Here is a 23,849-nt window from a genome sequence, read left to right as displayed (position 1 = left end):
CCCATGTTTTAACCTTGCCCAGAATTTTAATGACTCATTTGTAAGTGAAATATTCTGATTAGTGAAAAGTAATGTCATGTAAGTCCATTTTGATGTGGTTCAAAGTAAAAAAAAAAACAGGTGCTTCAGTTTCAGATTTTATTCCAGTTTTTCAGAGGACAATAACAGTAACTTAAAAAAAATTATTTTTTAGAAAAATGTATTATCCTGCTCCATGTTAACACCAAACTTTATTTTGCTAGCTGTTCAGTGACATGTGCATAGATCCACTCCAGAAAGTAAGACACCTCCGTGTAGACACCAGGGAGGCCAGGTTCGGCACAGCCATAACTCCAGGATACAATTCCTGCCAGAGATGCCCCACAGGCTAAGGGGCCGCCTGAATCACCATTACAGGTTCCTTTACCACCTTCCTCAAATCTAAACATGAAAAATATAGTGTAAGTGTACCATAGAAACTGTCAGTGAAATCTAACATCATACATTTTAGGCTTGAAAATACGTACAAGTGATTATGCAGGGAACTTTATTTGACATCTTCTTTCTTTCAATACACTGGCCGTATCCCACCAAGGCAGGGTGGCCCAAAAAGAAAAACAAAAGTCTCTTTTAAATTTAGTAATTTATATGGAAGAAGGGGTTACAAGCCCCTTGCTCCCGGCATTTTAGTCACCTCTTACAACACGCATGGCTTACGGAGGAAGAATTCTGTTCCACTTCCCCATGGAGATAAGAGGAAATAAACAAGAACAAGAACTAGAAAGAAAATAGAAGAATACCCAGAGGGGTGTGTATATATATGCTTGAACATGTATGTGTAGTGTGACCTAAGTGTAAGTAGAAGTAGCAAGACATACTTGAAATCTCGCATGTTTATGAGACAGACAAAAGACGCCAGCAATCCTACCATCATGTAAAACAATTACAGGTTTTAGTTTATTTGACATGTATTAAAATAAAAGCTCTATCAAATTTCAAGAACTGTATAGAAACAAATGTGAATACATAAAATATAGGTAATAATGTGAATACATTAAAAATAGGCAAAACTTGCGATTTGGGCTTAAATAGCAATGCTCTTCTTGCCGAATAAGGCAAGCAAAAATTTGTGTATGCAATAATTTTGCAAAAATCATTCTGAACCTAACGAACAAAATATATTTCATTTTGTTTGTTTATTATTAAATTATTACAAACTTTTCTAAAATATATTTAGTTGGATTATGATAAAATAAATTGCATTTGTTAAAATAAGGTGAGGTAAGTTTTCTAAGGTTCTTTTGGTGGAAAATTATTCATTTTTACATTAACATAAGTGAAAAAAATACATCATTAAATGCATAAGAGAAAATTTTAGAAAGGACTTAATTTTAAATGAGTTCTTGCTAATTGACAGACATTTCCGTGTTCGGGTTAATAATGTGCTCTCCCCGGACTTTATCCATGCTGAAGGTGTCCCCCAGGGATGTGTTTTGAGCACAACACTTTTTCTCCTTGCTATAAATGATTTGGCCTCTAGTCTTCCATCCAATATTTGGTCATCACTCTATGTTAATGACTTCACTATTACATGTGCAGGCGCTGACTGTCACCTCATTACAGTTTCTCTCCAACATGCGGTCGACCGTGTTTCCAATTGGGCCACCACACGGGTTTAAATTTTCCAGTTCCAAAACTCATCAAATTACTTTCACTAGACGCTCTGTCATATCCGATCATCCTTTGTACCTCTATGGCTCCCGTATCCCTGAACGTGATACAGTCAGGTTTCTAGGCCTCCTCTTTGACCATAGGTTATCCTGGAAACCTCACATTACCTCTCTGAAGGCAACTTGTCACAGCCGGCTGAACCTTCTTAAAACCCTTGCTCATCTTTCATGGGGAGCCGATCATCGAACTCTCCTTCGCCTACATTCCGCCCTCATTTTATCGAAACTTGATTATGGTGACCAGATCTATTCAGCGGCCTCTCCTGCTATTCTCTCTAGCCTTAACCCCATTCATCACCAAGGATTACGTTTATGCCTTGGTGCTTTTCGCTCTTCCCCTGTCGAGAGCCTCTATGCAGAAGCAAACATTCCATCCTTATCCGATCGCCGAGATGCCCATTGCCTTCGCTACTATGTACGCTCTCATGATCTCCGCAATCCTTCCATTTATAGAATGGTCACCAATATTTATTTATTTATTTATTTATGTTATTTATTAACAATTTGAGCACACATACAGAGGTACAAAAAATACAGATAAGAGCAGCATATTAGTAGACAGCATTTGTTTGCCGCCCCTGTTTACTCCATCCCTTCTCCCTTCGCCTACATTCACTCTTGTCTTCTCTTCAATTACCACCTCTCTATGTTCATGTAGCATCTCACTTTTCCCTACCCCCCTGGGAAGTTCCAGCTGTTTGAGTCTGTTCTTTCTCACTCCCTTGCTCGAAAGCCCAACTGTCTGTGGTAGCTTCCCGCTCTCTTTTTCTTGACTACTTCCACTCTCATTCTCATGCCATTGCAGTGTACACAGATGTCTCTAAGTCTTCTGATGGCTTAGGATTCACAGCAGTGTTTCCGGACAGCGTCGTACGAGGGCATTTACTATCTTCGGCTAGTATCTTTACTGCTGAATTGTTTGCCATTCTTGCAGCACTTATCCGTATTGCATCTATGCCTATGTCATCATCTGTGGTTGTCTCAGACTCCCTTAGTGCTTTACAGGCTATACAGAAATTTGATACACCTCACCCCTTAGTCCCCGTATCCAACTTTGGCTACGCCGCATCTCTTCCAAGCATAAAGATATTGTTTTTTGTTGGGTCCCTGGTCATGTTGACGTACAGGGCAATGAACAGGCAGACACTGCTGCGCGGTCAGCAGTACATGACCTACCAGTTTCATATAGAGGTGTTCCATTTATGGACTATTTTGCTGCAATAGCTACCCACCTTCACACCCGTTGGCAACAACGTTGGTCTACTCTGCTCGGTAACAAACTTCAATCTATTAAACCAAGTATAGGTTACTGGCCGTCTTCTTATCACCAGTGTCGAGGTTGGGAGACTACTTTCTCCCATCTTCGCATTGGCCATACTCGTCTTACTCATGGTTATCTCATGTAGAGGCGCCCTGCTCCTCTTTGTGAGAATTGTCAGGTTCCATTATCAGTTAGCCACATTCTATTAGACTGCCCACTTTATCAACGAGCACTCAGAATATACCTAAAACGTGGTCTTTCTTTACCTTCCCTTCTCGCTGATGGACCCACCTTTCATCCGGACTCTCTCATTGACGTTTTGACAACAACTGACTTCACAAACTCTGACGATACCTTCAGCTCTTTCTATCTCAATCTCTTGCTGCCCTCTACCCCCGCACTATCCCCTGCCCCACTGTTTTCTGTAACCTACTGATCATCCCTCCCCCCTTCTACCGCCCAATACCCTCGCTTCCTTCCCTACCCTGTAGCGCTGTATAGCCCTTGTGGCTTAGCGCTTCTTTTTGATTATAATAATAATCATGGAGCAGGGAGAGGAAGGACCCAGTAGCGGTCAGTGACAAGGTGGGGCCAGGAGCTGAGGATCGACCCCTGCAACCACAATTACATGAGTACACACACACACACACATACACTCACACACACTGCAAACTCCACATACACACTCATACACTGCAACACACGATCCATCCCACCTACTTTTAAAACACTTAATAAACCCACATATAGTTACACACACACACAAACACAAACACACACACACAAATACACACACAAACACACACACACACACACACACACACACACACACACACACACACACACACACACAACCACAGGGAGATCGACTGGGAAAACCTGGAGCCACATGGGGGTCCCGAAACATGGAGAGCCAAGATGATGGATGTGGTACTTGAAAACCTCATGCATCAACATGTCAGGGACACAACCAGAGAGAGAGGGGAGGATGAGCCAGCAAGACTGGATCTTGTGTTCACCCTGAGCAGTTCAGACATTGAGGACATCACTTACGAGAGGCCCCTTGGAGCTAGCGATCACGTGGTTCTAAGTTTTGATTATATAGTAGAGTTACAAGTGGAGAAGGTAACAGGAACTGAAGGGGACAGGCCAAACTATAAAAGGGGGGACTACACAGGTATGAGAAACTTCCTGCAGGAGGTTCAGTGGGACAGAGAAATGGTAGGAAAATCAGTAAAGGAGATGATGGAATATGTGGCAACAAAGTGCAAGGAGGCAAAGGAAAGGTTTGTTCCCAAGGGAAACCTCTTCAAGGGGGGCTCCTTGGCGTGGTGAACAGGCTCTTGGTCTGAGGAATTAGACCTGTCGGTCTACTTCCTCAGACCGAACCTAATTACCCCTCAATCCCCCGTTCCCTATCCCATCCTCCCTCAATCCTCACCTTTTTCCTTTCCTCCTCCTCCTCCCCACCCCTCCCTTTTGCCCTTCCTTTTTGGCCTTTGGTTTTTTTTTTTTTTCCCACAGGCACGCTAGTTCCTAGGTAGGGGAAAGGGTAACGGGGTCCATCCCATTCCATTGAGGTTCTTGGGGGTGGCGTAGTTTGCCTTGGAATCTGGATTGCCTGGGGATGTCCTGATCCCTCTCCGGTATCCCGGAGGGTGGCTTTGGGTGTCTCTCGGGCGACGGGTGTATCTCTGGAAGCCACCTTTCGGATTCCGGGGGTGGTGGCCGAAGGAGGTATGCTTTGTGGCAGATTTCTGGCCGCCCTCTCTTTTGCCCACCGAGGTAGCTCGGCAGATGTGAGGTTGCTATCCCGGATTGCCGGTTTACTGGCATGATGGGTAGGGTATGGCACGGGTTCCATGCTGCATCTGCGCTACTTGTGGTGCTGAGGTCCTCTTGGGCGCGGAGGGAGATTTCTGGCCCTTTCATTCCTCCTAGGAACTATCCCTCCCCGGTCCCCCCTTTTTTTATTCTTTTTTTTTATTTTTATTTTCTTTTCTTCTTTCTTTTTTTTTCTTAAAAACAAAAAGAAAGAAGTAACCTAACCATGGAAGCCCTAGTCCATGAACCTGCTGCCCCCGGGCTCCTTCTTGATACCGCACCCCGTTCTGACCCCACCTCGTCTTTGGACCACTCTTCGGACACTCCGCATGCCTCTGTACCTCTTGCCGGTGCTGTTTCCTCACCCGCTTCAGGTACTGAGGCCTCGACTGACTCCTTCGATTTATCTGACCTTCGCTCTCCTCTGACTATGCTTCCGGCCTCTCCCTCTACGGTGCGGCAATTTTCGAATCGCCGGCCTGTTCCATGTCAGACCAACTCTGGTCCCACGCCTAAACGCCAACGACAATTACCTGCTGATGATACTTCTCCACCTTCTCGTTCTTCTCAGAAAAGATCGACACTTCCTTCACTACCTTTCCACGCTCAGTTTCAGACTGCACAATGGACTAAATTCTTCACTTTACGACCGACTTCCTCTACTGCCTATCTTTCTGACCACAGTATTGGCAAGGCACTCCTACGCCATGTTGGTAAAGATATTTCTTTTCATGCTCTTAAGAGCGGTACGCGCATCGTCACCGTACAGAATGCTACCCAGGATCATGAGCTTTCTCATCTTTCCCATATCGATACTGTTCCTGTAACTATTGAAAAGCATCATTCCCTCAATTCTTGTAGTGGTACCGTCATTCTGCCCCATACCATAGTTCAACAAAATTTCCAGACATGTGGCACTGACATTCTTGAACAGCTGGAACTCCAAGATCTCCCAATCCTCAAGGTAGAAACTTACGTTCTTCCTGCCCGTGGGCGGAGACGATACCCTAGCAATGTGGCTAGTTTAACTTTTGACAGCCGTGAACTCCCATCCTCAGTTTATTTAGCAGGACATCGGTTACAAGTTCGAAAGGTGATCCCTACACCACAACAGTGTAGAAATTGCTGGCGATTTGGCCATCCAGCGAAATATTGCAGATCTATTGCCGAATGCCCAGTCTGTGGTGCCGATGACCATTCTAATACGTCTTGCAATCGACCTCCCTCTTGCCTTAATTGTCATGAGGCTCACCCTTCGTACTCTTGCCGTTGTCAAGTCTACTTAAACGAGCGGGAAATCCGTTACCTCAAAGAGGCAGAAGGTCTCCCTTATGCCATGGCAGTTTCTCATCTCCGCCTCCAAGGGAGACTACCTCGTGTTTCTTATTCCCATGTTTCAAAACGTCCCCCCACTTCTGGTATCCCATCTTCTGCACCCACCTCTGTGGTTACCTCTCCCATAGTCACTCCTGTAGCTAATTCTTTTGCTGTCCTCGGCTCAGACGTCCCTACTTCAACGTCTCAGTCTGATCTCGCTTCTTCGTGTTCTCTCTCTCAAGCCTCAGTAGCGACGAGATCTCGTATGACACCTCCTCCCAATCGTCCCTCTACTTCTCAAAAGTCAAAAAAAAGGTCCGTTAACACCTACCCATTTTCCACCTCATTTTCCCTTCCCTGTCTCTGTACCTGGTTCTCCCCCTCTCACTGGCTCTGTTACAAGTGTAGAGGTTCACCCTCCTCCTCGTACTGTACCTTCCTCCCCTGTTCCCTCCCAAGTTTCTTCCTCTTCTGCCACCTCCCAGGTTTCTGCCTCTTCTGTCCCATTCCACGCTTCTCCAGTTCCCTCCACCCTTTCGCCCCCCCCTACCTTGGTACAGTCCATTACAGTTCCAATCTTTACTCATCCTCCCCCTACCATTTCCAATATTGTCTCCCATACGACGTCTCTGAATTCTGAAACACTTGAAGCAATCTCTGAATATATTCCAGAGACCAAACCATCATGGACACTGATCCACCCTCCGCTCCTTCTCTCTCCTCTACTCCATCTGCGCAACTGCTTTCATCACAACACACCGTTCCTTCGCTGCTTGAACGTTTTCCACTGCCTCCGCATGTGGACTTTTCTAACCCCTCTAGTCCGTAGGAACCCTTACCTGCGGATTTCAGGTATCTTTATCATTGCCAATCATGGCCTATTTACAGTGTAATATACGCGGCCTCAGGGGTAATCGGGGTGAGCTTCAGATGTTACTCTCCCAGTTTTCCCCTGTTGGTGTTTGCTTACAGGAACCAAAATTACACTCTGCTGTTATCTCTCCCATCTCAGGCTATAATTTATTGTATTCTTCAGATCCTTTTCCTGATGGGACCTTTAATGAAAGTGCCCTTCTTCTACGCACTGATATTCCGTACCATCAGCTATTTGTTCGTACTTCGCTGCATTACACAGCAGCCCGTATCCACTTGCATAGGTGGTATGCGCTCTGTTCTTTATATCTCTCTCCTTCTCGGGCATTATCTATTCCGGATATTGCCTTTCTTGTTTCATCATTACCACCACCGATTCTGTTACTTGGTGATTTTAATGCCCACCATTTCCTCTGGGGGGGTCTCACTGTGATTCCCGTGGCATTCAGTTAGAGGCTTTTCTTGCCACCCACCCCCTCCATGTTTTAAATACAGGTACTCACACCCATTTTGATCCTCGGACTCACACTCTCTCTTGCATCGATCTCTCAGTCTGCTCTTCCTCCGCCGCATTAGACTTCACTTGGTCTGTTCTTCCGGACTTACATGACAGCGATCATTTCCCAATCATTCTTACTTCCCCTTCATATTCACCACCTCTTTGCATCCCACGCTGGCAATTTGATCAGGCAAATTGGAACCTTTACTCACACCTAACTGTTTTTAGAGAGGTTCCTTCTTCGTCCTCCATCGATGAGCTTTTACACCTCTTCTCGTCCTCCGTTTTAAGCGCAGCTTCTCATTCTATACCCCAAACTTCGGGCAGGCATTCTTAGAAATGCGTGCCTTGGTGGTCTCCTGCTTGTGCTCGTGCAGTACGTTTGAAACGCGCTGCATGGGGCAGGTACCAATACAATAGAACCACAGAGAGACTTCTTGATTTTAAGCAGAAGCGTGTGATCGCTAGCCGTGTCATCCGTGACGCTAAACGCACTTGCTGGCGAGATTATGTCTCCACCATCACCTCTGCTTCCTCTATGAGTGCAGTCTGGAAAAAAGTACGAAAACTGAGTGGTAAATATTCTCCTGACCCGGCTCCTGTTCTGCAGGTTGCTGGTGTTGATATAGCAAACCCACTAGATGTTGCCAATGAAACTGGCAATCATTTGGTCTGTATTTCTCAGGGACTCCATCTATGCCCCTCATTTCTTTCCTCAAAGTCTGCCAGAGAGTTAGCACCCTTGGACTTTTCTTCTCTCAGGGAAGAACAGTATAATGTGCCTTTTACACTTCAAGAACTGGAGGCAACACTCTCAGCTTGCCGATCATCGGCAGCTGGGCCCGACGACATTCATATTCGTATGCTACAACATTTACATCAGTCAGCCCTTGCAGTCCTATTACGCCTTTACAATCTTGTTTGGTCACAAGGAGTTCTTCCACAGCTGTGGAAATCCACCATTGTTCTCCCTTTCCACAAACCAGGCACTACGGGACATGAAACCTCCCACTATCGTCCCATTGCTCTTACCAGTGCAGTTTGCAAAGTGATGGAACGCCTAGTAAATAGACATTTAGTGTGGTATTTAGAGACACACAACAGTCTCTCCACTCGTCAATATGGCTTTCGTAAGGGACGTTCTACCATAGACCCCTTACTACGCTTGGATACGTATGTTCGTAATGCCTTTGCGAATAACCACTCAGTTATTGCCATATTTTTTGACCTTGAGAAGGCATATGACACTACTTGGAGGTATAATATTTTAGCCCAAGACCACTCCTTAGGCCTTCGAGGCAATCTACCATCCTTCCTTAAGAACTTTTTAACTGACAGGCATTTCTGTGTTCGGGTTAATAATGTGCTCTCCCCGGACTTTATCCAAGCTGAAGGTGTCCCCCAGGGATGTGTTCTGAGCACAACACTTTTTCTCCTTGCTATTAATGATTTGGCCTCTAGTCTTCCATCAAATATTTGGTCATCATTCTATGTTGATGACGTCACTATTGCCTGTGCAGGCGCTGACTGTCACCTTATTACAGTTTCTCTCCAGCATGCAGTCGACCGTGTTTCCAATTGGGCCACCACATGTGGGTTTAAATTTTCCAGCACTAAAACCCACCAAATTACTTTCACTAGACGCTTTGTCATCTCCGATCATCCTTTGTACCTCTATGGCTCTCGTATCCCTGAACGTGATACAGTCAAGTTTCTGGGCCTCCTCTTTGATCGTAGGTTATCCTGGAAACCTCACATTACCTCTCTGAAGGCAACTTGTCACAGCCGGCTGAACCTTCTTAAAACCCTTGCTCATCTTTCATGGGGAGCTGATCGTCGAACCCTCCTTCACCTACATTCCACCCTTATTCTATCGAAACTTGATTATGGTGACCAGATCTATTCAGCGGCATCTCCTGCTACTCTCTCTAGCCTTAACCCCATTCATCACCAAGGATTACGTTTATGCCTTGGTGCTTTTCGCTCTTCCCCTGTCGAGAGCCTCTATGCAGAAGCGAACGTTCCATCCTTATCCGATCGCCATGATGCCCATTGCCTTCGCTACTATGTATGCTCTCATGATCTCCACAATCCTTCCAGTTATAGAATGGTCACTGATATTAGTAGACATTCTTTATTTGTTCGCCGCCCCTGTTTACTCCATCCCTTCTCTCTTCGCCTTCATTCGCTCTTGTCTTCTCTTCAATTACCACCTTTCTATGTACATGTAGCATCTCACTTTTCCCTACCCCCCTGGGAAGTTCCAGCTGTTCGAGTCTGTTCTTTCTCTCTCTTTTGCTCGAAAGCCCAACTGTCTGTGGTCGCTTCCCGCTCTCTTTTTCTTGACCACTTTCACTCTTATTCTCATGCCATTGCTGTGTACACAGATGGCTCTAAGTCTTCTGATGGCGTAGGATTCGCAGCAGTGTTTCCGGACAGTGTCATACATGGGCATTTACTATCTTCGGCTAGTATTTTTACTGCTGAATTGTATGCCATCCTTACAGCACTTATCCGTATTGCATCTATGCCTGTGTCATCATTTGTGGTTGTCTCAGACTCCCTTAGTGCTTTACAGGCTATACAGAAATTTGATACACCTCACCCCTTAGTCCTCCGTATCCAACTTTGGCTACGCCGCATCTTTACCAAGCATAAAGATATAGTTTTTTGTTGGGTCCCTGGTCATGTTGACGTACAGGGCAATGAACAGGCAGACACTGCTGCGCGGTCAGCAGTACATGACCTACCAGTTTCATGTAGAGGTATTCCATTTACGGACTATTTTGCTGCAATATCTTCCCAACTTCACACCCGTTGGCAACAATGTTGGTCTACTATGCTCGGCAACAAACTTCAACCTCTTCAAGGGGGGCTCCTTGGCGTGGTGAAGAGGCTCTTGGTCTGAGGAATTAGACCTATCGGTCTTCTTCCTCAGACCGAACCTAATTACCCCCCAATCTCCCCTCCCCTATCCCATCCTCCCCATCCTCCCCTTTTTCCTTTCCTCCTCCTCCTCCCCACTCCTCCCTTTTGCCCTTCCTCTTTTTGTCCTTTGGGATTTCTCCCACAGGCGCGCTAGTTCCTAGGTAGGAGAAAGGATACCGGGGTCCATCCCATTCCATTGAGGTTCTTAGCGGTGGCGTAGTTTGCCGTGGAATCTGGATCGCCTGGGGATGTCCCGATCCCTCTCCTGTATCCCGGAGTAGCTTTGGGTGTCTTTCGGGCGACGAGTGTATCTCTGGAAGCCACCTTTCGGATTCCGGGGGTGGTGGCCGAAGGAGGTATGCTTTGTGGCGGATATCCGGCCGCCCTCTCTTTTGTCCACCGAGGTAGCTCGGCAGATGTGAGGTTGCTATCCCGGATTGTTAGTTTACTAGCATGATGGGTAGGGTATGGCACGGGTTCCATGCTGCATCTGCACTACTTGTGGTGCTGAGGTCCTCTTGGGCGCGGAGGGAGATTTCTGGCCCTTTCATTCCTCCTAGGACCTATTCCCTCCCCGGTCCCCCCCTTTTTTTTTTCTTTTTTTTTATTTTTATTTTCTTTTCTTCTTTCTTTTTTTTTCTTAAAAACAAAAAGAAAGAAGTAACCTAACCATGGCAGCCCTAGTCCATGAACCTGGTACCCCTGGGCCCCTTCTTGATACCGCACCTCGTTCTGACCTTGCCTCGTCTTTGGACCACTCTTCAGACATTCCTCATGCCTCTGTACCTATTGCCGGTGCTGTTTCCTCACCCGCTTCAGGTACTGAGGCCTCGTCTGACTCCTTCAATTTATCGGACCTTCGCTCTCCTCTGACTATGCTTCCGGCCTCTCCCTCTACAGTACGGCAATTTTCAAATCGCCGACCCGTTCCACGTCGGACCAACTCTGGTCCCACGCCTAAACGCCAACGACAATTACCTGCTGATGATACTTCTCGTTCTTCTCAGAAACGATCGACACGTCCTTCACTACCTTTCCACGCTCAGTTTCAGACTGAACAGTGGACTAAATTCTTCACTTTACGACCAACTTCCTCTACTGCCTATCTTTCTGACCATAGTATTGGCAAGGCACTCCTACGCCATGTTGGTAAAGATATTTCTTTTCATGCTCTTAAGAGCGGTACGCACATCATTACCGTACAGAATGCTACCCAGGCTCATGAGCTCTCTCGTCTTTCCCATATCGATACTGTTCCTGTCACTCTTGAAAAACATCATTCCCTCAATTCTTGTAGTGGTACCGTCATTCTGCCCCATACCATAGTTCAACAAAATTTCCAGACATGTGGCACTGACATTCTAGAACAGCTGGAACTCCAAGATCTCCCAATCCTCAAGGTAGACACTTACGTTCTTCCTGCCCGTGGGCGGAGACGATACCCTAGCAATGTGGCTCGTTTAACTTTTGACAGCCGAGAACTCCCATCCTCAGTTTATATAGCAGGACATCGGTTACAAGTTCGAAAGGTGATCCCTACACCACAACAGTGTAGAAATTGCTGGCGATTTGGCCATCCAGCGAAATATTGCAGATCTATCGCCGAATGCCCAGTCTGTGGTGCCGATGACCATTCTAATACGTCTTGCAATCGATCTCCCTCTTGCCTTAACTGTCATGAGGCTCACCCTTCGTACTCTCGCCGTTGTCAGGTCTATTTAAACGAGCGGGAAATCCGTTACCTCAAAGAGACAGAAGGTCTCCCTTATGCCATGGCAGTTTCTCATCTCCGCCTCCAAGGGAGACTCCCACGTGTTTTTTATTCCCGTGTTTCAAAACGTCCCCCCACTTCTAGTATCCCATCTTCTACACCCACCTCTGTGGTTACCTCTCCCATAATCACTCCTGTATCTAATCCTTTTGCTGTCCTCGGCTCAGACGTCCCTACTTCAACGCCTCAGTCTAATCTCGCTTCTTCGAGTTCTCTCTCACAAGCCTCAGTATCGATGAGACCTCGTACGACACCTCCTCCCAATCGTCCCTCTACTTCTCAAAAGTCAAAAAAAGGTCCGGTAACACCTCCTACCCATCTTCCACCTCCTCATTTTACCCTCCCTGTCTCTGTCCCTAGTTCTTCCCCTCTCACTGGCTCAGTTACAAGTGCAGAGGTTCACCCTCCTCCTCGTAATGTACCTTCCTCCCCTGTTCCCTCCCAAGTTTCTTCCTCTTCTGCCACCTCCCAGGTTCCTGCCTCTTCTGTCCCCTGCCACGCTTCTCCAGTTCCCTCCACCCTTTCGCCTCCCCCTACCTTGGTACAGTCCAATGCAGTTCCAATCTTTGCTCATCCTCCCCCTACCATTCCCAATATTGTCTCCCATACGACATCTCTGAATTCCGAAACACTTGAAGCAATCTCTGAATATATTGCAGAGACCAAACCATCAATGGACACTGATCCACCTTCCGCTCTTTCTCTCTCCTCTGCTCCATCTGCGCAACTCCTTTCTTCACAGCGCACCGTTCCTTCGCTGCTTGAACATTTTCCACTGCCTCCGCATGTGGACTTTTCTAACCCTTCTAGTCCGTAGGAACCCTTACCTGCGGATTTCAAGTATCTTTATCATTGCCAATCATGGCCTATTTACAGTGGAATATACGCGGCCTCAGGGGTAATCGGGGTGAGCTTCAGATGTTACTCTCCCAGTTTGCCCCTGTTGGTGTTTGCTTACAGGAACCAAAATTACACTCTGCTGTTATTTCTCCCATCTCAGGCTATAATTTATTGTATTCTTCAGATCCTTTTCCTGATGGGACCTTTAATGAAAGTGCCCTTCTTCTCCGCACTGATATTCCGTACCATCAGCTATTTGTTCATACTTCGCTGCATTACACAGCAGCCCGTATCCACTTACATAGGTGGTATACGCTCTGTTCTTTATATCTCTCTCCTTCTCGGGCATTATCTATTCCGGATTTTGCCTTCCTTGTTTCGTCATTACCGCCACCGATTCTGTTACTTGGTGATTTTAATGCCCACCATTTCCTCTGGGGGGGGTCTCACTGTGATTCCCGTGGAATTCAGTTAGAGGCTTTTCTTGCCACCCACCCCCTCCATGTTTTAAATACAGGTACTCACACCCATTTTGATCCTCGGACTCATACTCTCTCTTGCATCGATCTCTCAGTTTGCTCTTCCTCCGCCGCATTAGACTTCACTTGGTCTGTCCTCCCGGACTTACATGACAGTGATCATTTCCCAATCATTCTTACTTCCCCTTCATATTCGCCACCTCTTCGCACCCCACGCTGGCAATTTAATCGGGCAAATTGGAACCTTTACTCACACCTAACTGTTTTTAAAGAGGTTCCTTCTTCGTCCTCCATCGATGAGCTTTTACACCTCTTCTCGTCCTCCATTTTCACCGCAGCTTCTCATTCTATACCCCAAACTTCGGGCAGGCATTCTCAGAAATGCGTGCCTTGGTGGTCTCCTGCTTGTGCTCGTGCAGTACGTTTGAAACGCGCTGCATGGGGCAGGTACCGGTACAATAGAACCACAGAGCGACTCCTTGATTTTAAACAGAAGCGTGCCATCACTCGCCGTGTCATCCGTGACGCTAAACGCACTTGCTGGCGAGATTATGTCTCCACCATCACCTCTGCTTCCTCTATGAGTGCAGTCTGGAAAAAAGTACGAAAACTGAGTGGTAAATATTCTCCTGACCCGGCTCCTGTTGTGCGGGTTGCCGGTGTTGATATAGCAAACCCACTAGATGTTGCCAATGAAATTGGCAATCATCTGGTCTGTATTTCTCAGGGACTCCATCTATGCCCCTCATTTCTTTCCTCAAAGTCTGCCAGAGAGTTAGCACCCTTGGACTTTTCTTCTCTCAGAGAAGAACAGTATAATGTGCCTTTTACACTTCAAGAACTGGAGGCAACACTCTCAGCTTGTCGATCATCGGCAGCTGGGCCCGACGACATTCGTATTCGTATGCTACAACATTTACATCAGTCAGCCCTTGCAGTCCTATTACGCCTTTACAATCTTATTTGGTCACAAGGAGTTCTTCCACAGCTGTGGAAATCCGCCATTGTTCTCCCTTTCCGCAAGCCAGGCACTACGGGACATGAAACCTCCCACTATCGCCCCATTGCTCTTACCAGTGCAGTTTGCAAAGTAATGGAACGCCTAGTAAATAGACGTTTAGTGTGGTATTTAGAGAGACACAACAGTCTCTCCACTCGTCAATATGGCTTTCGTAAGGGACGTTCTACCATAGACCCCTTACTACGCTTGGATACGTATGTTCGTAATGCCTTTGCGAATAACCACTCAGTTATTGCAATATTTTTTGACCTTGAGAAGGCATATGACACAACTTGGAGGTATAATATTTTAGCCCAAGCCCACTCCTTAGGCCTTCGAGGCAATCTACCATCCTTCCTTAAGAACTTTTTAACTGACAGGCATTTCCGTGTTCGGGTTAATAATGTGCTCTCCCCGGACTTTATCCAAGCTGAAGGTGTCCCCCAGGGATGTGTTCTGAGCACAACACTTTTTCTCCTTGCTATTAATGATTTGGCCTCTAGTCTTCCATCAAATATTTGGTCATCACTCTATGTTGATGACTTCGCTATTGCCTGTGCAGGCGCTGACTGTCACCTCCTTACAGTTTCTCTCCAACATGCAGTCGACCGTGTTTCCAATTGGGCCACCACACGTGGGTTTAAATTTTCCAGCACTAAAACCCACCAAATCACTTTCACTAGACGCTCTGTCATCTCCGATCATCCTTTGTACCTCTATGGCTCCCGTATCCCTGAACGTGATACAGTCAAGTTTCTGGGCCTCCTCTTTGATCGTAGGTTATCCTGGAAACCTCACATTACCTCTCTGAAGGCAACTTGTCACAGCCGGCTGAACCTTCTTAAAACCCTTGCTCATCTTTCGTGGGGAGCTGATCGTCGAACCCTCCTTCACCTACATTCCACCCTTATTTTATCGAAACTTGATTATGGTGACCAGATCTATTCAGCGGCATCTCCTGCTACTCTCTCTAGCCTTAACCCCATTCATCACCAAGGATTACGTTTATGCCTTGGTGCTTTCCGCTCTTCCCCTGTCGAGAGCCTCTATGCAGAAGCGAACGTTCCATCCTTATCCGATCGCCGTGATGCCCATTGCCTGCGCTACTATGTACGCTCTCATGATCTCCGCAATCCTTCCATTTATAGAATGGTCACTGATATTAGTAGACATTCTTTATTTGTTCGCCGCCCCTGTTTACTATGTCCCTTCTCTCTTCGCCTTCATTCGCTCTTGTCTTCTCTTCAACTACCACCTTTCTATGTACATGTAGCATCTCACTTTTCCCTACCCCCCTGGGAAGTTCCAGCTGTTCGAGTCTGTTCTTTCTCCCTCCCTTGCTCGAAAGCCCAACTGTCTACGGTCGCTTCCCGCTCTCTTTTTCTTGACCACTTTCACTCTCATTCTCATGCCATTGCTGTGTACACAGATGGCTCTAAGTCTTCTGACGGCGTAGGATTCGCAGCAGTGTTTCCGGACAGCGTCGTACAAGGGCATTTACTATCTTCGGCTAGTATTTTTACTGCTGAATTATATGCCATCCTTACAGCACTTATCCATATTGCATCTATGCCTGTGTCATCATCTGTGGTTGTCTCAGACTCCCTTAGTGCTTTACAGGCTATACAAAAATTTGATACACCTCACCCCTTAGTCCTCCGTATCCAACTTTGGCTAAAACGCATCTTTACCAAGCATAAAGATATTGTTTTTTGTTGGGTCCCTGGTCATGTTGACGTACAGGGCAATGAACAGGCAGACACTGCTGCGCGGTCAGCAGTACATGACCTACCAGTTTCTTATAGAGGTATTCCATTTACGGACTATTTTGCTGCAATATCTTCCCACCTTCACACCCGTTGGCAACAACGTTGGTCTACTATGCTCGGCAACAAACTTCAGTCTATTAAACCGAGTATAGGTTACTGGCCGTCTTCTTATCACCAGTGTCGAGGTTGGGAGACTACTCTCTCCCGTCTTCGCATTGGGCATACTCGTCTTACTCATGGATATCTCATGGAGAGGCGTCTTGCTCCTCTCTGTGAGAATTGCCAAGCTCCATTATCAGTCAGCCACATTCTGTTGGACTGCCCACTTTATCAACGAGCATGCAGAATTTACCTCTGTCGTCGTCTTCGCTCCGCTGCTCTCTCTTTACCTTCCCTTCTCGCTGATGGACCCACCTTTCGTCCGGACTCTCTCATTGACTTTTTGACAACGACTGACTTACTTCACAAATTCTGAAACCTTCAGCCCTTTCTACTTCAATCTCTTGCTACCCTCTACCCCCGTACTATCCCCTGCCCCGCTGTTTTCTGTAACCTGCTGATCATCCCCCCTCCCTTCTGCCATCCAATTCCCTTGCTTCCTTCCCTACCCTGCAGCGCTGTATAGCCCTTGTGGCTTAGCGCTTCTTTTTGATTATAATAGTAATAATCCCAAGGGAAACAGAAATAATAGGAAGACCAAAACGAGTCATTGGTTTACCCAAAGGTGTAGGGAGGCAAAAACTAAGTGCAACAGAGATTGGAAAAGGTACAGGAGGCATAGGACCCAGGAAGACAAGGAGATTAGTAGAAGAGCCAGAAACGAGTATGCACAGATAAGGAGGGAGGCCCAGCAACAGTATGAAAACGACATAGCATTGAAAGTCAAATCTGACCCAAAACTGCTGTATAGCCACATTAGGAGGAAGACAACAGTCAAGGACCAGGTGATAAGGCTGAGGAAAGAAGGTGGAGAACTCACAAGAAACGATCAAGAGGTATGTGACGAGCTCAGCACGAGATTTAAGGAAGTATTTACAGTAGAGACAGGAAGGACTCTGGGGGGACAGACCAGATGGGGACACCAGCAAGGAATACACCAACAAGTGTTGGATGACATACATACAGATGAGGAGGTGAAGAAACTGCTAAGGGACATCGATACCTCAAAGGCAATGGGACTGGACATCTCCCCGTGGGTCCTTAGAGAGGGAGCAGATATGTTATGCGTGCCACTTACCACAATCTTCAACACGTCCCTGAAAACTGGGCAACTACCTGAGGTATGGAAGACGGCAAATGTAGTTCCCATTTTTAAAAAAGGAGACAGAAAAGAGGCACTAAACTATAGACCTGTGTCATTGACGTGTATAGTATGCAAAGTTATGGAGAAGATTATCAGGAGGAGAGTGGTGGAACACCTGGAACGGAACAAGAGTATAAATGCCAACCAGCACGGATTCATGGAAGGCAAATCCTGTGTCACAAATCTTCTGGAGTTTTATGATTAACAGAAGTAAGACATGAGAGAGAGGGGTGGGTTGATTGCATCTTCTTGGACTGCAAGAAGGCCTTTGACACAGTTCCTCACAAGAGATTAGTGCAGAAGCTAGAGCATCAGGCGCATATAACAGGAAGGGCACTGCAATGGATCAGAGAATATCTGACAGGGAGGCAACAATGAGTCATGGTACGTAATGATGTATCACAGTGGGCACCTGTGACGAGCGGGGTCCCACAGGGGTCGGTCCTAGGACCAGTGCTATTTTTGGTATATGTGAACAACATGATGGAAGGGTTAGACTCAGAAGTGTCCCTGTTTGCAGATGATGTGAAGTTAATGAGGAGAATTAAATCAGATGAGGACCAGGCAGGACTTCAAAGAGACCTGGACAGACTGGACACCTGGTCCAGCAAATGGCTTCTCGAATTTAATCCTGCCAAATGCAAAGTCATGAAGATAGGGGAAGGGCACAGAAGACCACAGACAGAGTATAGGCTAAGTGGCCAAAGACTGCAAACCTCACTCAAGGAGAAAGATCTTGGGGTGAGTGTAACACCGAGCATGTCTCCGGAAGCACACATCAATCAGATAACTGCTGCAGCATATGGGCGCCTGGCAAACCTGAGAACAGCATTCCGATACCTTAGTAAAGAATCGTTCAAGACACTGTACACCGTGTATGTCAGGCCCATACTGGAGTATGCAGCACCTGTTTGGAACCCGCACTTGATAAAGCACGTCAAGAAACTAGAGAAAGTACAAAGGTTTGCGACAAGGTTAGTTCCAGAGCTAAGGGGAATGTCCTATGAAGAAAGATTAAGGGAAATCGGCCTGACGACACTGGAGGACAGGAGGGTCAGGGGAGACATGATAACGACATAAAATACTGTGTGGAATAGACAAGGTGGACAAAGACAGGATGTTCCAGGGGGGACACAGAAACAAGAGGCCACAAATGGAAGTTGAAGACAGAAATGAGTCAGAGAGATATTAGGAAGTATTTCTTCAGTCATAGAGTTGTCAGGCAGTGGAACAGCCTAGAAAATGATGTAGTGGAGGCAGGAACCATACACAGTTTTAAGACGAGGTTTGATAAAGCTCATGGAGCGGGGAAAGAGAGGGCCCAGTAGCAACCGGTGAAGAGGCGGGGCCAGGAGCTAAGATTCGACCCCTGCAACCACAAATAGGTGAGTACAAATAGGTGAGTACACACACACACACACACACACACACACATTCTCTCATATACAGACTCACACACACTCCCCCACCTATCTCCCACTATTTCCCCTGATCTTCCCCCCTCTCTCTCTACCTCCTCCCCCTCATCTCCCTCTTTCCCCTCTCTCATTCTCCCTCATTGCTTCTCCCTCCTCCCAATATTACCCTCTCATTCCCCCTCCCCACCCCTCTCTCATTTCTTTACTGTCTCCAGCTTCCTCCTCTCCCTCCCTCTTCCCCCCCACACACTCGGACAAACACACCACAAAACAAGCACACAGAATTACATAAGTTTTTCATTCTGTGGCAACCAAAACAAAAGAATGGGTTTCCAGAGAACAGGAAGAAAACCAGGGGACTGGACGATGAGTCTGCAAAGGAAGATTGGGCAGCAGAGCTCATGAAAAGGGAACATGATTGGGGAAAGAAACTAGAAGAGCTTAGCATGAGAATGGAGGAGAGGATAGATGCAGAAAGCAAGAAGTGGGAGATGCAAGTCACAGCAGCAGAGGCTAAGATACAGAGATTAGAAGAGGAATTAAAAAATATGAAACAGCCTAAAGAACTAAAGAACTATTTGGGAATGACATGAGAGACCGCTACCTCGGTCACAAACAAGTGGACTGTAGAGAACGAAGGAGTGAAAATGTATGCAAAGGTATCAGACCATGGAGCCTGAGAAAAAGAGAGAATCACATCAGGAGCAATCGAGGGGGACTGTAGAAAATGAAAGAGCTAAGCTATATGTGGAGGCCCTAACAGACCACAGCAGACCCCAGGGAAAGCTGAGAAGGAAAAATGACAGGTCACTGGGCCCAAGGACAACAGATAGTGAAGAAACTTAAGGAAAGCTGCAATGGAGGCAACTAAATTGAATCGGGGATACATAGGGATATGCAGTGGGGAAATGAGAGGGAGAGGTCAGTCTTTGTTCATGGGCTCCAGGAAGTTGAAGGGGAAACTTACAAAGCAAGAAGACAAGGGGAGAAAAATGTGATCAAAATCATCATAAAAGCAATAGGAGAGATGACATGACCCATCTGGTAAATCTTCGGAGAATAGGGGGGTTTGCAAGAAGAAGAACCCGGCCAGTCAAAGTGATTTTCAAGGCAGAATCGACTCGAAACAGGATCCTGCAGGAGAAAGCAAGACTAAGGGACCATGACCATGACAGAACATGAGAAGAAAGGGAGAAACTGAAAGAGATGGTACAAAGACAAAAGGAGGAAAGAGAGGTGAAGATGGACAGGAGAACCCAGACTCAGGAGGAAGATCAAATACAGCCTCCCTCACAACCACTTACAGAAGCCCCCAACCAGGACAACCCCAATGCAACCAAACATTCTAACCCAAAACACACATGCCATATCCAATGCCCCCACAAACTCCACCCTCACAGCAACCACCTATAGCTACTTATCAGGTCTCCCACTTCCCCAACCCCAACGTATCCCCCCCCCCGACAACAGTTTTAGAAAAAAAGTTGAAGGGTTGGTATACAAATGCAGATGGAATAGCAAATAAGTGCAAGGAGTGGCACGAAAGAATCAAGGATACATCCCCAGACATAATAGCACTCACAGAAACAAAACTCACCAGGATAAATGCAGTCTTTCCACCCGAATATCAAATCCTCAGGAAAGATAGAGGGAGGAGAGGGGAAGGAGTTGCACTGCTCATTAAACACCGATGGGGATTTGAGGAAATGGAAGGAATGGATGGAATGTGCAAAAGGACTACTTAGTAAGAACAATCCAGTCTGAGGGCCATAAGGTGGTAATTGCAGTAATGTACAACCCACCACAGAACTGCAGGAGGCCAAGAGAAGAATACAATGAGAGCAACAGAGCAATGGTTGACACACTAGCTGAGGTGGCCAGAAGAGCTCACAGGCAGGGAGCAAAGTTACTAGCTATGGGTGATTTCAATCACAAGGAGATTGACTGGGAAAACCTGGAGTCCCATGGGGTCCCAAAACATGGAGAGCCAAGATGATGGATGTGGTACTGGAAAACCTCATGCATCAACATGTTACACTACCAGAGAGAGAGACGAGGATGACCCAGCAAGACTGAACCTTGTATTCACCTTGAGTAGTTCGGACATCGAGGATATCCTATATGAAAGGCCCCTTGGAGCTAGTGATCATGTGGTTCTGTGCTTTGATTACATAGTTGAGCTACAAGTGGAGAGAGTAGCAGGAATAGGATGGGAAAACCAAACTACAAAAGGGGGGACTACACAGGCATGAGAAACTTCCTACAAGATGTTCAGTTAGGTAAGTTTCGTCAGGAAACAGGACAAATGTTTCCTGACGCGGGTCTTAGTCAGATGATGACCCGCCATTGGAGCTTTGATCATCTGACCGAGGCCTTCCGCTGGCTTACCGGTCCACCCCTTTAAAAATTATGATCATTTGTTCAGTAGGAGAGAGAACTGGCAGGAAAACCTGTAAAAGAGATGAGGGACTATGTGACAACAAAATGCAAGGAGGCAGAGGAGAGGTTTGTTCCCAAGGGAAACAGAAATAATGGGAAGACCAGAACGAGTCCTTGGTTCACCCAAAGATGTAGGGAGGAAAAAACTAGGTGCACTAGAGAATGGAAAAGGTACAGAAGACAAAGTACACAGGAAAATAGAGAGATCAGCTGAAGAGCCAGAAACAAATATGCACAGATAAGAAGGGAAGCTCAATGACAATACAAAAATTACATATCATGGAAAGTCAAGTCTGACCCAGAGCTGTTGTATAGCCACATCAGGAGAAAAACAATAGTCAAGGACCAGGTAAATCAGGCTGAGGAAGGATGGTGGAGAGTTTGCAAGAAACGACCAAGAGGTATGTGAGGAGTTCAACATGAGATTTAAAGAAGTATTTATAGTGGAAACAGGTAGGACTCCAGGATCTAAGGTTAAGGGAAATTGGCCTGACGACACTGGAGGACAGGAGGGTCCGGAAAGACGTGGTAACAACATATAAAATACTTCGCGGAATAGAAAAGGTGGACAAATACAGGATGTTCCAGAGATGGGACACAGAAACAAGGGGTCACAATTGAAAGTTGAAGACACAGATGAGTCAAAGGGATGTTAGGAAGTAGTTCTTCAGTCACAGAGCTGTCAGGCAGTGGAATAGCCTAGAAAGTCACGTAGTGGAGGCGGGAACCATACATAGTTTTAAAACGAGGTTTGATAAAGTTCATGGAGCAGGGAGAGAGAGAGGACCTAGTAGCGATCAGTGAAGAGGCGGGGCCAGGAGCTATGAAACGACCCCTGCAACCACAAATAGGTGAGTACAAGCACACACACACACACACACACACACACACACACACACACACACACACACACACACACACACACACACACACACACACACAAGCAAAGAATGCAAGAAGGTATACTCAGACACTGATAACACATGCTTTACACCCAGAAGTACACAGTTAATAAGATACATTGCAAGGAATAATGTATTCATTGAGTTGTGCATGTAGGAGTCAAGTGCTGTTTTGGTGTATTTTTTGCATTTTAATTTGACTTCACCATATTTAGCAGATTTTTCCCCACTGATTCATTTGCCAAAAGAAACTAACCAGAGAGCAGTGGTCTACCCAGAGGATTGGTAAAAAATATAGCTCTAGGATTTCGTTGCTAAAAATCTTTCTTTTCATTGAGGGCATTTTGACCGTATTCAGTATTTCTTCGTAATTCAGTTTTTTGAACAAGGGGAGCATTCTTGATCCAAGGAAATAGAGCTCTCATTGTCTTCTTTGGATCAATCCTCTTCTTGCCTTCCTCAGGTGCTGTACGACTGATGGGTCAGCACTTCATGTTAGCAGACACACAACACTTCAACCACATAGTGTGAAAAATATTCAAAAAATTTCAGATTATTTTCATTAATAACTATTATTAAAATGTACTCCATTAGAAAAAGTATTTATTACGTCTTAAATTATATAGGATAATTAATATATTTATTTGTATATACCATAAGGCCATATTGACAAGTTTTTTTTGACGCGGGTTTTAGTCATATGGTGACCTGCAGCTGGAACTTTTGGTCATCTGACCGAGACTTTCCGCTGGCTTACCGGTCCACCCCCTTTAAAAAATATGGTTATAATTATAACCACTCAAATGAAGCATCAGAATAGAGACTTATATTCTCAGAAAATCCTGAAGACGGCAGATGAGGCGGGACCCACTAGTAGAAGTAAGAATGTAATAGAGGCAGTGTAGCAAGCATACTGGGTGGGTCCCTCTCAGATTTAACCTTTCTCACTGTACCAACATACCGTTGTGTTACAGTGATGCAGAGGACATCTTTATTGAAGATTGAGACACTTATGCAACATATGGGAATCTTTTTTAAGGAAACGTTTCGCCACACAGTGGCTTCATCAGTCCATTACAAAGCAGACAGGGGTAAGGAGAGGAGGAGTCTGAGGTAATTAGTCCCTCAGCCTGGAATCGATGTGTTCAGTCCACTCTCGTAGAAAGTACAGCATATGGCCGGAGAAGTGGCTTATACACTGTAGTCAGGTGAGTCGAAGCAGGAGGCGGGGGGATCACGATGGAACTATCCATTAGTTTAAGTAGGTCTTCGTCCAAAGGTTGGACAAGTATTGAAGAATTCCTTGTATCTAGTTCCCATGATGGTTTTGAAAACCGACAAGTTGAAGATTGAGACATGCAACATATGGGAATCTTTATTAATGTTTATGTTGCATAAGTGTCTCAATCTTCAACTTGTCGGTTTTCAAAACCATTTATGATATCTTTATTGCCTGCCTACTAACTACGAGTAAGAAAGGTACCGTTGTATTGCAGTGGTACAGAGGACATTGACAT

The 23,849-nt window shown here is 46.0% G+C and overlaps 1 protein-coding gene across 1 annotated transcript in view; it reads right to left on the bottom strand.

Annotated features, from left to right (window-relative positions):
* Positions 1-124: 124 nt before the first annotated feature.
* The window catches only part of LOC128686612 (trypsin-1), a 70,539-nt gene continuing 46,814 nt past the window's right edge, over positions 125-23,849 (bottom strand). Inside the window, exon 7 of the mRNA XM_070084284.1 lies at positions 125-420. Within this exon, the coding sequence (XP_069940385.1) occupies positions 231-420 (190 nt within the window). The 3' untranslated portion in view covers positions 125-230. The remainder of the gene's footprint in view (positions 421-23,849) is intronic.

The sequence above is a fragment of the Cherax quadricarinatus genome, chromosome 12 (assembly GCF_038502225.1).
Source record: "Cherax quadricarinatus isolate ZL_2023a chromosome 12, ASM3850222v1, whole genome shotgun sequence".
NCBI classification, from domain to species: Eukaryota; Metazoa; Arthropoda; class Malacostraca; order Decapoda; family Parastacidae; genus Cherax; species Cherax quadricarinatus.
This window is presented reverse-complemented; position numbering and strand designations above follow the sequence as displayed.